Genomic DNA, 14,848 nt, shown 5'->3' with positions numbered 1-14,848 from the left:
AGTCCATTTCCCTCTGGCAGCACATCAATCAGCATTTTTTTTTTTCACAACTCTATTCAGGTAGTGATAAGACACCACCCATTTACCGTCAGTATCCAGTCTGCAACACTTCCTGTTCTCAGAAACCACCACCAAAAGAGAAAAGAAAAAAATGCTGACCGTCTTTCCATCAATCTTTAGCTGCAATCTTGACAGGCTTCCCTCCTGGCTGATCTTCAGTTTATGATGCGACCACAACTTTAACCGTCCCCCTGAATGTTTCTGCTAAGCAGAAGCAGCCTGTTCACTCAGGGCTTTTTTGAGCTGCTGAACCTTAAGAGAGTTCACCTCTCGCCAAGTCCTGACAGGATTCACGGTTACCCAGACCTCAGTATCAAATCATCACCATAACACCACGATGACTCACTCAGCGGTGAATCAGCCGACACGCTGTCCCTGCTCTCACTTTGGTGATTTGGGCTGCTGGGAAGGCGAGGACGGGACCTGCGATTTGGGACTCACCGCAATGACTGCAGGCATTTCGAAGAAGCCGCAGCCTGTTTTACTCTGTGTGTGTGTGTCTGTAAATAATGTTTGGGCCTATATTTTGTCTACTCTTTATTTGCAGACAAACTAAATAAAAATACTGGAGATGGTGTAGAAAGTAAATCAGCTACGAGGAAATATTCTGTTGTCTTTAATAACCTGATGATACTGATGTTGAATTTTTGCATATGTTCTAAAAGTTGGTATATTTTAGTACTTAACCGTCATTTTTCCAGGCAAACAAAGTCATCCTTTCCGCTTCCCCATTCCTTAGAAAAGACGGTGAGCTAAATAACTGTGGGCAAAAAAAGTAAAAACGTTTTAGGAAACTAGATGCATCGCCCAAAAAAAATCATCATATTTAATGCTTGCATTTGCCAGTGTGCAAATGTATTATAACTGACGCCATATGGATTATGTAAGACTTTAGTCTGCGCGCAGAAAAATATATGAGGCTCAAAATGAGCTTTGGTAATCGTTGTTATTGCAGATGACAGCATGAAGTCAAACCCGAGGTGCGCTGCTAGTTAACGAGGCACACAGATCTAATAACCTCTGTTAACTCATCAAAACAACAACAAAAAAAGCAGTTAGCCAACCAGACAGGGTGTAAGCATGACCGTTTACATAACACTCAACTCGTTTTGCCTGAGGACTTTTTTTTTTTCCAAAATGAAAGTTTGCAATACGGAGGTTTTTTTTCCAGCGAGTCTTCAAGAAGAATGCGTTTGAAGTCGTTCAGGAACAGGAAGTTACATTAGAGCCCATCTCAGCTGCTGCAGCTTTCCTCTGCAGGCTCAGTGAGAGGTCTCAGGCCTGACATTACAGGTCTGTGGTCAGGGATCAGGAAGCAACCTGTGACATTAACCTGTGACAGGGTTAATTTGTCACGCAGGCCAGAAGTGGAGCATCACGCATCAAGTGATCTGCTTGAAGCTCTAACATTTACAGAGGTTTATTTCCAAGTCTTCAACATCATCTTCCTTCCTTCCTTCGGAGCCAACTTCCTCTATAAATGCTGAATTTAAGTCCAGTATTCTCTCTCTTTTAGCTCCATTTTTGGCCTCCACCAGCAAAAAACAGCAAACAAGTTTATAGAGAGTAGTGAGAAACCCCAAAGTAATTAGCCGTATGACTCTAATACAGCAGATTTTTGTGACATATTACAAAAACCTTTTGGAGAGGCCTAAAAATAGTCAATCCTAAAAGAGTGTTGTGGAGCACAATAGCCCCTTTTCTTACTTTCTTTTGGCCCACAAAGGGCTTCAAGGACAGCAACATGTGTTTTCATGAGTACTCTCCTTGATATTGACTAACACCCACAATAAATTTTTATTATTTATATTTTGCTCTACCCTGTTCTCTCACAGCCAAATTGGACTCTTTTTTTTTGTCTCCCACAAAAATGAAAATAAGCTGCAATAAAGTGAAATCATCCTTATAATGAACTCAAAACTAAATTTTAATGAGTTTTCATGTGTAGTGAGTTGTGCACGTGTGTGGCTGCACCTCAGAAAAAGTTCTTGATGAGTGGCGTGACCAGTTTCACCCACAGTTTAACGTGGCGGTCGGGCCGCTCGAACGTAGAGGTGGACACTTCAGCGGAGCGCCGGTACAACATCTCCTGCTCCTGGGAGTTTAAAACGCAGGTGTTCGTTCAGTTACGCAGACTTACACATTCATTCATCATCATGTCTGGCTGTGGTTTGTGGAAAATAAAGAGCCGACCTCCTGCAGCTGGCTCTGCAGCTCCTCATTCTCCGTTACTATGGCAATCTGGGCCTCCAGGTCACGGTGAACCGAGCGGTAACCGAAATTAGGGGAGCCAATTAAAGTGAGGCAAGGCCGATCCTGCCCCTGGAGGTAATACCACAGACCTGTGAGAGAGGAGAAAAGGAGTGAGCCAGCGAGGAGGTAATGCTTCAGAGAGCCGTTTCCAGCAGAGATTTCTGCCGGCCTAAACCACAACTAAAAGGAAGCACATGCAGAAATCCCCAGAGCAGATCCAAAACCCTAAAATATGAGAGAGAGTGAGTGTGCATCCTCGTCCCGAGGCTACAACACAGTGACTGTACAAGTCCTCGTCTCTCACGCTACATACCGCTGCGACCACAAGAAGAACAGCAGAGGAGGCAGAACAGCGAGAGTAATGTGTTTTATTATTTTCATTGAGACAAATACAGCTCATCTAGACGTCCAGTCCTGGCTCAACTCGCAAAATCTCATCAGATGTTGATCCGCGAGTATTTTTTTGCATGTGAGGGGGGAAAAGAAAAAAAATTGCAATCATACTGAACAGTTGTTTCCATTTGTCAAGGGATATTTACATTTATTTTGGACATATTAGTGGAAAATAAAAGGAGAAAAACAGGCTGAATGAAGTCCAAACTCTGGCATGTTCTCATAATGCAATCAAACATTTGAGATGCACTTGATCTGTCCTTTTATAACAATGAAAAAAAAGTGGAAGGATCTCTTCAGGATGTTAAGTTTGCTCCTTTTTCGGGACTAATAAAAGTGAGGCTAACCCTTCAACTGCAGTTCCTGTCCAATTTCAGCACCGGAATGAATCAGGTTTCATGGATTTAACAGATAAATAGGGCCTGCATTGATGTACAGCCCATCTAAAAACAAATAATAATAATGATTTGAAATTCTAATATTGCGTCACTCAAGCACTAATTAGCAGATGTGTGTGTGTGAATGGCTGGATCATCTAGTTACAGATTCCTGGGAACAGCTGAGTTTGGGGGAAGCTACATTACTGTCCACAAATCTCGATCCACCCTCATTTCTTGAAATGTTTCTTCCAAGGAGCCAGACTTTCTTGGGATTTTTAAAGTGCTCTTGAGCAACAGTTCTCCAGGCTCCTGAAAGCCTTTTGTTATCCCAGGAATTAAGTTAAGTCACTTAATACTGACTTATGAATCATTCAAACATAAAAAGGCAACCAAGAACAAACAATTTGGCAAAGAACCAATTAGGTTCTTTGGCTTAAGACGTTCGCACATTACTGTATAAAGTATATGTAGTTTAGTGTCGCTCACCTTTAGCGTGGAAGGTCCACTCTGGTCGGTGGTACTCATGCAGGTGTACCCTCTCCTGCTGGCCCCCCTGGCACACCTGTTTGTAAAACTGCCTGGCGATGTGAGTGTACGCTGCAGGGATTGCTCCAGCGATGCCCTTGGCCCCAAAGAACCCATTGACCTCGGGGGAGGCGGTGAGGATACGGTAACTGGCTCCAGCCTTGAGCACCAGCCGCATGTACGCCCGGGTCAGATTGAAGTAACCCGATGTGAGAAACACAGTAGACTCGGGTCCGGCATCGGTCAGCAGACGCTGGAGGGATGACGAGAGAAAGGAAGTGAAGAAAACCCCAATTTTCCTTTATTTTATTCAGCTGACTACATAGACAGTCTGTTAATGAGACGAAAACCTGGTTATCTTGTCATTTCCTTTCTTGTTTACTCTACAAACAATAATAATACAATAGTTAACTAACAGAGTCAATTCTTCAGGGAAGGCTTTCCACAAAGTTTAGGAGTTTAAGAGGTCTGACACTGACGTTGCCTCGCAGTCCCTGAAAGGTGTTCTGCCAGGGTGAGTTCAGGACTCTGGTGTGGAAGAAGTTGACTGGCCTGCACAAACTCACTGATCCATTTCTTTAATGACCTTTGGTTGGTGCACTGGTGCGCAGTCATGTTGGAACAGGAAGGCGCCATCCAACTGTTCCCACAAAATCACAGCGCCACGTTGGAATTCACTGAGCTCCTGAGAGAGACCAACTCTTCATGAACGTTTGTAGAAGCAGCCTTCATGCCTACGTGCTTGACTTCATACACCTGTGGCCATGAAAGTGACTGGAACAGCTGAATTCAATGATTTGGATGGATGAGTGAATACTTCTGGCAATAAAGATATCACGACATGAGGAGTGGCTCGAGACTTTTGCACAGTAGTGCATATTTTATTTTATAACCTACCATAAAAACTTTGTACTGAAAATATGCAAACCGCTCATCCAAACAACCTCAAATTCAACACTGCACTTTCTCAGCTTTCCATCAATACACCCATTACGCCTGAAGTGTATCGGGCTGACAGACAATGATTTCTCTAATTATTCGTAGAATGAAATTCATTTTTATTGCTGGTAATGGATTCATAATGTCAGGAACCTGATAAGAGTTTCCTTATTGTTCAGCTCTGACTTAATTATTACTTAAATTTATTGATGGCTAAATTACAGTATATTGCGCTAGCAATCATTTTATTATATTTATTCCCAGAATATGTGACTATGAAACAAATAATTATCCTTGATTTATGGTTTAGTAGTCATGTATCATTTTATTAGTCATCTGCACAAAACATGTAATGAGTGAAGGGTTCATCCACGCTCACAATGGCCCTTTGGGTGGTGTCTAAATATAATCACCGTTTACAGAAACAAGCAATGAGTCAGGTAATTACAATGACAGAAATCTGCATTTATTTATTTTATTTCAGACCACGCGATAACCAAAAATGGCTTCAATTCCTGAAGAATTGAAACCGTAAAAGGCAAAAAGTTCATTTTAACTACAGATGTACAGATCAGATGCGGTGTTGAGGCTCACCTGTGTGACCTGCTCGTCCACTCTGATGCCAAGAGGTTTCATCTGCACCAGCGGGAACACCCAGGTGTCCTCCTCCACCTCGCTCATCCCCTCATCCTCAGAGTCCTCCGACTGGTTCAGAAGCCGCTGCCTAATATGGGCCGAGTTTACAACCTCCATAATCCGCTTCCTCGCCACTGCCGAGAAGTCTTGCCGGTTGCCTAGTTGCCATAGAGATACAGTAGGAGTGAGTGTGGAGCTAGAGGACTGCAAGTGGGAGACGGGTCAGCCTGATCTCTGGGTCACAGTGTTCTCGGTCATGTGGTCGTGGTACTCATGTTGTAGGGGAATAGAGTCAGTTATACAGTGACACTGTGATACAGCAACAACCTTTCTGAATGACAATTTTTCACGAATAACATTTAAAAAATGCTTAAGGTTGGATCAGGGATATCAAACTCACTTTACATCATGGGTCACATACAGCTTTGTCTTTAAGTGGGCCAGAAAGGTGAAAATCCCTTTTCTGTCAATGTAAAGTAGTTTAACTGCACATTTAATCCCTGCGAATCCTCAATGCAAGAAAAAGAAGTGCGATATCATGAGTATGTCTGTGTAGGTTCTCAGTTATCCAGGTCATGACAGTCTAAGAAGCTTAGAAAGAAAGCGAGTGGACTTTTTAAACGTTTCATCAAGATGTTTCACCTCATATCCGAGAAGCTTCTTTGTATTTAAGCCCGAGTGGGAGTTGTCCCACAGATGGATTAAAGAAAGGAGTAAAAGCCATCTATGTCCACTGTGAACGACCATCTTTGAACAGATGAGGTGGCTTACGACAACAACTCTCTGCCACATACTTTTAAGATCCCTTCCCAGGCGCCTCAACCCCCACTCACGTCAGGTGATCTCAATAGGTCACTTGATAGGGTGAAGCAAGGCCTCACAATGGTTTCAGCTGAAACCTCTGCTAATAACAGCCCACGCTTTTTGTCACACCTTGGCTCATGTCGTGAGGCACATGATTAATAGAGGGTCATAAAAACTCCCTTAAGGGACAACTCCCACTAGGGATTAAATACCTGGGATTCTCCCGCATTTGGTTTTAGAACTGAAGAAGCTTCTCAAAGGATAGGTGAAATGTCCAGTCACTTTCTTTCTAAGCTCCTTAAATTTCAGGAGTGCATCTCAGTTTTTCTGCACGATAAAGAAGTGCTGCTGTAATTAATGAAAGAAATCTGTCAGCACGACTCTTTAGGCTTAAATTGTAAATAATAAATATTTAAAATTAGAGAAAAGGTTCTGTCAGCTCATTGCCCAGACTGAATTATAAATTTAGAAACTTTTTAAAGCTGCTATTTTATTTATTTATATATTTTACTGTGGACACTAGGGCTGTGTGATATGACCAAAATCTCATATCCCGATATAAGAATTCTATCGTCCGATAACGATATAAATCACAAAAATGTAACATTTTCTGTCAATTCTGTGAATCTCGGGCAGTTCGTCTTGCGGGAAGTGACTCCAGCTACATGACGGGTAGCTGGAGTCGAGTGTTTTAACCGATGCATGAAACGATACACTTTTAGACATAAGTTGTAAAGGCCACAGTTTTCTTTGTGAGTAATTATTACACGGCGTGCTGTGGGGAAAAGCCTGTTCTAATATATAGTATATAACGATATAACAAGTACAATATAACGATATATATCATTATATTGAACAACCCTAGTGGACACAATCTAAAAAACACATCTGTTGTTTTTGCCAGGCCAATTCTGGCCCCTGGTTTAAATAAACAGTGCGGAAGGAGTTAAAAATGATGGCTATATTCATGCTAAGTATTCAAAATCGAGTGGGCAGAGCTTCCAGCTACGCCACATTATCAGCAATCCCAACCTTTTAAAATGGATTCACAGTCATGAACGGCACAAAACATTGGAGACATCACCCATCGGTTTGTGACGATCTCTGTTTGCCAAGATTGGGGCCGAGCGTTGTTTTCCTGTAAAACCTTTCTGCAACCAAAATGATCGCCACCCAGTGATCATTTAAAAAAAATTCAAATTTAAGTCACTTCACTTTTCGCACTCGAAAGTCCATCTTTTATACCATTTAGGTTTCCTGCATTAAATTTACAGCACAGGCATGGAGCTCCAAACCGACATCCACCTAAAAGAACATTTAAACTCGCCTACATCTTTCCAGCTCTCTGATATGAGACACTGAAATGGATTTCATTAAAACTGAGTTAAATCACAGCACTCATTTCAGTCTCTTGCCTACAGAGTCGTTAGCTTAACGCTGACACTTTTTTAATTTTGAGGGCTGCATTCCATTTTAGGACATCAGGGGAGGACTGAGATCGTGGCCAGTTCACAGAGCAAAATGACACAACGTGTCCAAACATTGAAGCTTTGCACTTCCTCTCTAAAAGCTTGCACTGCAACCATAACACTGCAAAACCTGAGCTTTTTTAATGATCCATTTTGACCATGTTCACATTGTTCTTACGGTTTTATACTATTTTTTTTTAATTGTACTATTTGTATGATCATTTTTATTATTTTACAGGGAGATTGTTTATATCAGAGAATTTGCATATTTAATTTAGTTTATACATTTATTTATTTATTTATGTATATATTTGGGAGGTACTCAGAGTAAAGGAGCCATTTAAGGAGGCTTGAGGATCTGACTGAGATGCCTCTTGGACAAGGTGTCCTAAGCATGTCCCCGGAAGGCCCCAGGGTAGACCTGGGACATATTGGAGAGGTTATGCCTGTCGGCTGGCCTGGGAACTCCTCTGAGTTCCCCTGGATGAGCTGGAGGAGGTCTCGAGGTCTTTGCTTAGGCTGCTACTCCCCTGAGGCAGATAGAAAAAGGATGGATGTATGGCTGCACCTCGCAGAAAAAGTTGCTAAAAGTCACAGGCACACAGCTGTCACTGAAGAAGAACCTGCTATTTAAAACCATTTATGGGCAGCCAATCAGAAGAGAGCTTGTTTCAGATAGAGGATGAACTGAGGGGCAGCACTCAGTGTGAGTATTTTGAACTGTGAATCATGCAAAGTTACTCTAGTACAAGGATAAAATTATGGAGCAGGAAATTAATGTAATAGGCCCCCTTTTTGGAGTTCCTTATATCAACAACCACACTCGTGTGAACACATTAGCTGGAAAGCTCCTGCAGTCTGTTTGTGCCATTCCTCTGATAACACCAAATGCATGTTGCTCATCCTTGTGTTAGGACAGATGACCCTACAGGTGAGCAACCTGCATGACGTGAGCCTTTAAACAGTCTTTAAATCATCAGTTATCACCTTCTGCCTGCAGACAAACGCACTTTTTCTTTTAACGCCATTCTTACGATCAATAACAAATCTCATCAGTCATCTTCACAAATGTCTTTCACTAGAATTTCTCCAGTGTCTGTGTGTGTGCGCGCGCATGTGCATGTTTGTGAATTAATTATGTGTGTGTATCAGTTCCCATTTCATATCTTCTTCCAGCAACACTGTGACATCACAACTCTATTCCTGGTGTTCGTTTCCATGGCGGTCCAGTCCTGCAGACATGATGTCATTCATCCCTCAAACGAACATCCTGGCAGCCTGCACTCCAGTTACGGACACACTGTACAAATATGTGTGCGTGTGCGTGTGGACAAAACCCTGACAGTTTCACATCCGGCTCCATGGCTAGCCAACCGCAAGAGCTCGCTCTACATCTTCCTCACTGTACTCTCACAGAGCTCTCCTCCCTGGCCTGCATCTGGCTTGTCTAAGCTTTCAAGCTCCATTAGCAAACTCCTGGAGTTGAAAACAGGCTGCAAGTGAGCATGGAGTGTCACATGCTGTCAAAACATGCTGAGGGTAAACATCTGTCTCTGTGCACAGGCCAGGGATACAGGAGTGTTCGGTTTCTACCTTTGTACGGGTGCACCATGTCCTCGAGCATGGTCACCGAGTCGTCGGGCTGGAGCTGCAGGGAGACGTCTCCCACGGCCTCCACCAGGTCGGAGAAGAAGTCGGCAACCTCCCTGCAGTTCTCCAGCAGCACGTACCGGTCCTGTCTGTTGGTGAAGTACGAGTCGCTCAGGTTGGCCCTGAAACACAAGATCCGGGAAAAGTAAGAGTAGAGGAGGAGGAATAAGGAAGCTAGTGCAGGGGTGGGGGATCTTATTGAAATGTCGTCATATGAATATTTTTCTGAAACTGTGTTTATTCAAGAGGAAGGGTGGTGCCATTCAAGTGAAATCAACATATCAATTATCATGTACTCACGAAAGGAAACTGAGACAAAAGCCTCTAAAGCTGCGTATTCTTCTTAGCTTTAACTTTTTTAAAAAGAGGTGGCAGACACAGCCTTAACGGGGGATCCAATTCATTTCATATGATACCCAATTCAAAATAATCCTCGATTATTCTGTACCAGGCTTTGGAGCAGCCAATCACAAAGCCATTTTAGCCCTCTCCACCCATGCCTTTAGCCAACGGTTTGTAAGTTGAGCTGAGTCACACAGCTGCTTATTCACAACATCTCCCGGTTCTGATTAAAGGATGCAACATTACCGGTGCGGCTTTATGAGTTATTAACACAGGATTAACTGTGACAGCCCAACATGTCGTTAATCTTCAGTAAAAGTTTTTCGTGGGCCCAACTTAACCTGCAGGAGCATCTTGTGGAACATGTTTTGCTGCCAAGGAGGAAATGAACAGACCGCGTGTTAGAATGAACACAAAGCATGTCACGACTTCTTTAATGCACCAACACTGGCGCAGTGCCAACGTCCTCCATAAATTTATTGGAAATTTTCTGCATAGTTATTGTGAAATGGGAAACACATCTTCCTATTTCCAGTAAAACTTTAGGGACTCTGAACAAGATCACACACGACAGACAGGAGATAGGAGAAGGGCAGGTTCAAATATATGAAACTGCCAAAACGTCTTATATCCCATCAATATGAGGTGCCTAGAAAGAGACAGGCCCTCGGGGTCAAGACTCGTCAGAGACTAATACTTGGAAACATTCCTCAGGATTTAAGTGGAAATATCTTCAAAGGTCATCATCATGAAATATCTTCAAAGGGGCAAGGATTCTTGTTTTAAAGAAGTGAGAAACTTCTATCAGAAATAAATGCCAAACACCTCGAAATGCGTCTGAAATCAACAGGTTATAACGACTTAAATTATTTAAAAAAAAAAAAAGAAGAAAAAAAAAAAAAGACCTGCATCAAGATTCACCTGCGTGGTAACAAAACGCAACAGTCGCAGCTGTAAATGTGTTTTAGTCGGTTTACATGGTGGAAGTAAAGAACGGCACTTTGCGTATCCTTTATTTGTTTTAATGTTATGTTTCCAAAGTCCCAGCGATGTTGATTCTCCATTTCACAGCCGTAAGTTGCATCTGCATGTACTGAAACATGACTACATTACAAACTTATCCTGACAGAGTGCATCCCAGACAAAAGATGAGCCTTGGTAACAAAACGTAGCTATAAAGGAGCCCTGTCATATGCAGCTACTTGTCTTGTTTAGCCAACGTTAAACTGGTGCAGCAGATTATAAAGCTAAGACATCTGTGTTAACCCACACACACACGATTCATTTTTGTACTTAACAACAACAAAAAATGAGTGCACTGTACATACAGCACTGTGCAAAGGCTTTAGGCCACCACCCATTTCTTTATATTTTAATAGGAAAACAGCAGAGTGATTTAGTAAAATATACATGGAGGTATAATATATAAGGCAACAATTCAGTTTGTACCATTGTAACGAGCTTAAAAGTCAGTACCTGTCACCCTCTGTTCATCTTTGGCTTTTTCCTTGATTCAGCTTAAAAAAAAAATATTGGAGCAATTATGGGTTTTTTGAGTTTTTTTGCAAACAGGCTGCTAGTAACCAAGTGCTTAAATATACAATTTAAAATTTGTTCTTTGCTGTGGTTATGTTTAGACAAAACTGGTTCCGCTCTGTTGAGCAAGGGCCTTGTTTATCCTTGAAAGACTAACAGGATCGGTGTGAAATGTCTTAACAAACAAAAACAAAGTTCAGTTATTGTTATTCTATCTGTCTAAAGTATGTAACTGACTTAATTTTCTTGGAATGACTTAAGTGAAGGTAGTAAGGCACTGACAGGCAGTGCGCCAAACCAACACGTCTTGCTTTCCAGTCATAATTGGCAAACAGTCACAGTTGCTGTTGGTAACTAAAAGGAAACTAAAAATTAAACCGGGGTTAAAAAAAATGACTCAGTTGAAACGAAAACATGTTTTTTTATTAAATTGTCTGCTTTTAACATATGCCCGTAGTTACACATTTAGTGTGAGGAGGCTTTGGCGCAGACACTGGGAGGTCATGACTGTGAGTCAACTCCCAGCAAGTATGTTCTCTAGCACTGATTCTGATATTATTATTGACCTCACCAAATGCGTATTAAAACCCCTACTTTAGTTTTTTAATCTAGTTTTTACTTACTAAGAAAAACTAAACTAAAGGAAAGGAAAATAATAGTAAAAAAATTCCAAAGTATTGCAACCCTGCATATTAATACATTAGTTAACATTATACGGCTGTGTTTACAATGATGCACAAAGGAGGACAACATTGGATTTTTTAGAACAAAGGGCATCAGGACCCCTTGCTCTCCCTGCTCCTCCTGCACACTAATGCATTACCGTTTTGAGGGTATCATCAAAGTAACTGTAATATTTTCACCAATTTGGCAGAATAAGGTCAGCATGCCATTTTATGTTCTGAAGAGAAATGGACTGGAAACCACAGCAGCACTGTGCCCACTGGCTGTGGAGCAGCTCCCACTGAGCTCCGTTTTCCCCGAATACTGCACGTCAAAACAAGCACTGAAAACATTTTTAAGCTAATCCAGTAAGCACCTGCAGCTTGTGAAAACAGTTGCCTGGAGGTGGGACAACTTTATTTTAAACTTCACTCTGAATTCAAACAAACACACAGGGAGGGTGGAAAAAGGTCATACTGGCACCAACATACCCACTGATGATGATGCTGTCATCAAACAGGTAGACTTTGATGTGCTGGACTCCGATGGTCTCATTGAAGCGCTGGGGGACTAGCAAGCGCAGCAGCCCCCTCAAATCTGGAGTGTGGTACAGAGATACCCTCATCTGAGATGTGAAGCGCTGCAGCAGAGGTAGCAGCATGGTCCTTGAGTTAATCTTTCCTGCACGTGAAACACAAGTCACACAAATACAATCAGGATGATGAGCGGGGAGTTCTGTGCTAACCAAGTGCAGGAAACCGCTAACAACCTCGTGATCCGCGTGTGTAGTCAAGCAATACGGAGACTTTCAGGTCTGGAGACTGGCTGTTGTCCTGGGAACATTGGAGGGCTTCCTCCATACAGTCCACCTTTAAAAAAAACAAAAACAAACACACACACACACACACACACACACACACACACACACACAAACCCCAGTTAAAAGAATTCTGCATCAACTTAGCATGTAATTCCTTTAAGAAAGAGTTTAACATGTGATCGAGGGCTGCACAAAAAAACCCAGACTTCCCTAGGGACTGCCATGTGTCAGTTGCATGCGGTAGTTGATTCTGATTACTGTTATTTTTAGTGGTGGTTTACGGTTTCTAATCTTTAGTGAGTGTGCATTTCTCCACACTTGCTACATTTGTCTGTGTCAGGAAAGTTTTGACTACAACAGAAGCGTTGTGCTGTGACCCACACTTTTAGAACAGATGCTGTAAGGCACAGAAAATTGTTCTCCAGGGTGACTTGGTTATTGTGGCAGACACTTCAGTCAGAGACTTGAGTAATGTGCGTTTCAGTAATTCGCTGACGAAGCCTCGAGCTACTACCCTTAAAGTGTGGGATTAAGAGCGATAAGCCCATTTCCATCTAACTCAACACCTACAGAATTTTGCAAGCTTCCCATCTGCCGCTGTATTCACACAAATTACGGGAATAGTGGGAAAGTCCTCCCTGAGAAGATGTGATGATAATAAACAGGTTCACCACAGTGTGTCTTTTGTCCCGTTTCCCTCCCCTCACCCCCAATCATCACAGCAGATGGTTGTTCCTCCCCGAGCCTGGTCCTGCTGCAGACTTCTTCCTGTTAAAAGGAAGTTTTTCCTTCCCACTGTTGCCAAGTGCTTGCTCATAGGGGGCTGTCTGATTCTTGGGGTTTACTCTGTATTATTGTAGTGTCTTTACCGTACAATATAAATAAAACTGAATCACATTTTGATTGTAAATGGATTATCTTTGGATTTGCAGCTGTTTGACAGATGAAATAAGATGTTTAAGGTGTGCCTTCTTACCCAGATCTCCCATGAAAAAGATTTAAATTTAACCTCTTAGGACCTGGCATCTACATATGTGGACATCACATTTTGGGTTGTCTTGACCACAATACAAAATTTTGCTCTACAAGGGCCTGATATCCTCTTCTCAGAAACTACATAAAGGTAAAAAGATAATCCTTTGTTTTTACATTTATCAGGTCCCAATCAGCCCAAATAGCGAAGAGAAATTAAAAATGCATGCCATGAAAGCGTTTGGGTCTCAGGAGGTTAAGGAAATTTTCTGGTTAAATATATAAAACAGCCATTTTATGCAGTTCTCGAAACATCAGAAAATATTTTAACCTACTGTAAAGTCACAGAAAAAAAGAAAAAGAAAAAGGTATTCATTATGTGCCATTTACAACATTATTTTTTCCCTGGTTCAAGTTAACACTACAGGACAGGCACTAATCGAAAGTTTAACTTTTATTTAACAATGTTAAGAAATGAGGGAAGCTTTAATGTGGCTCAAAACAGCGTAACCTCTCATCATCTCTCTCATGCTGAGAGTATTTGATATGGGAAAAACCAGCTACCACAAAGAAAGGGAAATACAGCCACAATAACGACAGATTACTTACAGAGTGAAGACATTGGAAGGTGATTCTAAACACCTTTGCTGTGCAAAAAAGAAAAAAAAACAACAACAACAAAAACCACTATGAGCAAGCACTTAGTGAGAGTGGGAAGGAAAAACTCCCTGTTAACAGGAAGTAACCTCCAGCACAACCAGGCTCTGAGAGGGGAGGACATCTGGCATGATAGGTTAGAGTGAGTGTAAGAAAACTGCACAGAAAAGAGTTTAATCATTAGTAAAGATTAAAGTTTATTTCTCTATTTTTTTTCTAGGATAACGGGAAATGTGCAAAATGAAAATGAAACGTCCAAACATACATGGAAGCATATAAGCCAAAAATAAATAAATAAAGGTTTGTACAATATTTGGTATGACCACCTTTATTCTTCAAAACAATGTGAACTTTATTAGTTAAGCTTTCCTTTAATTTCTTTAAGTGTTCTTCTGGAATAGTTTTCTAGTCATCTTGAAGGGCATTTAAAGCTCTTATTTTTTTCTCCTCCCCGTGTTCTCATCCTTTTTTTAATGTCATTTCCAGTGAAAGTTCCAAGATGGAGACACAGTACAAGGAAACGGGTGAATGACAATTGATTAATTCTCAGTATTTATCAAACATCAGCTCCGTTTTATTGTCCGCTTACTGAGCGTGGGAAAAAATGACTCACCCCGGCACACAAAGAGGAAACGGCTGCTCGACAGAGGATGCCACTGGTGGCGAGCGAAGTCTTTTTTGTGGCCTGCTTGGTATTTGGATCCCTACTGATATGAAACAAACGCTGTTTTACTTCTGCTAAATTGTGC

At 41.7% G+C, this 14,848-nt stretch overlaps 1 protein-coding gene across 1 annotated transcript in view; it reads right to left on the bottom strand.

The window, feature by feature from the left end:
* The window catches only part of pgs1 (phosphatidylglycerophosphate synthase 1), a 45,449-nt gene that overhangs the window by 5,616 nt on the left and 24,985 nt on the right, over positions 1–14,848 (bottom strand). The window contains exons 4-10 of the mRNA XM_085285032.1: positions 12,420–12,519; positions 12,142–12,331; positions 9,053–9,231; positions 5,145–5,344; positions 3,573–3,864; positions 2,254–2,402; positions 2,035–2,155 (exon numbers count right to left, since the gene is read on the bottom strand). Coding sequence (XP_085141158.1) covers positions 2,036–2,155; positions 2,254–2,402; positions 3,573–3,864; positions 5,145–5,344; positions 9,053–9,231; positions 12,142–12,331; positions 12,420–12,519 — 1,230 coding nt within the window. The 3' untranslated portion in view covers position 2,035. The remainder of the gene's footprint in view (positions 1–2,034; positions 2,156–2,253; positions 2,403–3,572; positions 3,865–5,144; positions 5,345–9,052; positions 9,232–12,141; positions 12,332–12,419; positions 12,520–14,848) is intronic.

This window comes from Mchenga conophoros, linkage group LG8 (assembly GCF_057382185.1).
Source record: "Mchenga conophoros isolate Kocher_MC1m ecotype Shallow Benthic linkage group LG8, M_conophoros_male_GT1.1, whole genome shotgun sequence".
Lineage (NCBI taxonomy): Eukaryota > Metazoa > Chordata > Actinopteri > Cichliformes > Cichlidae > Mchenga > Mchenga conophoros.
This window is presented reverse-complemented; position numbering and strand designations above follow the sequence as displayed.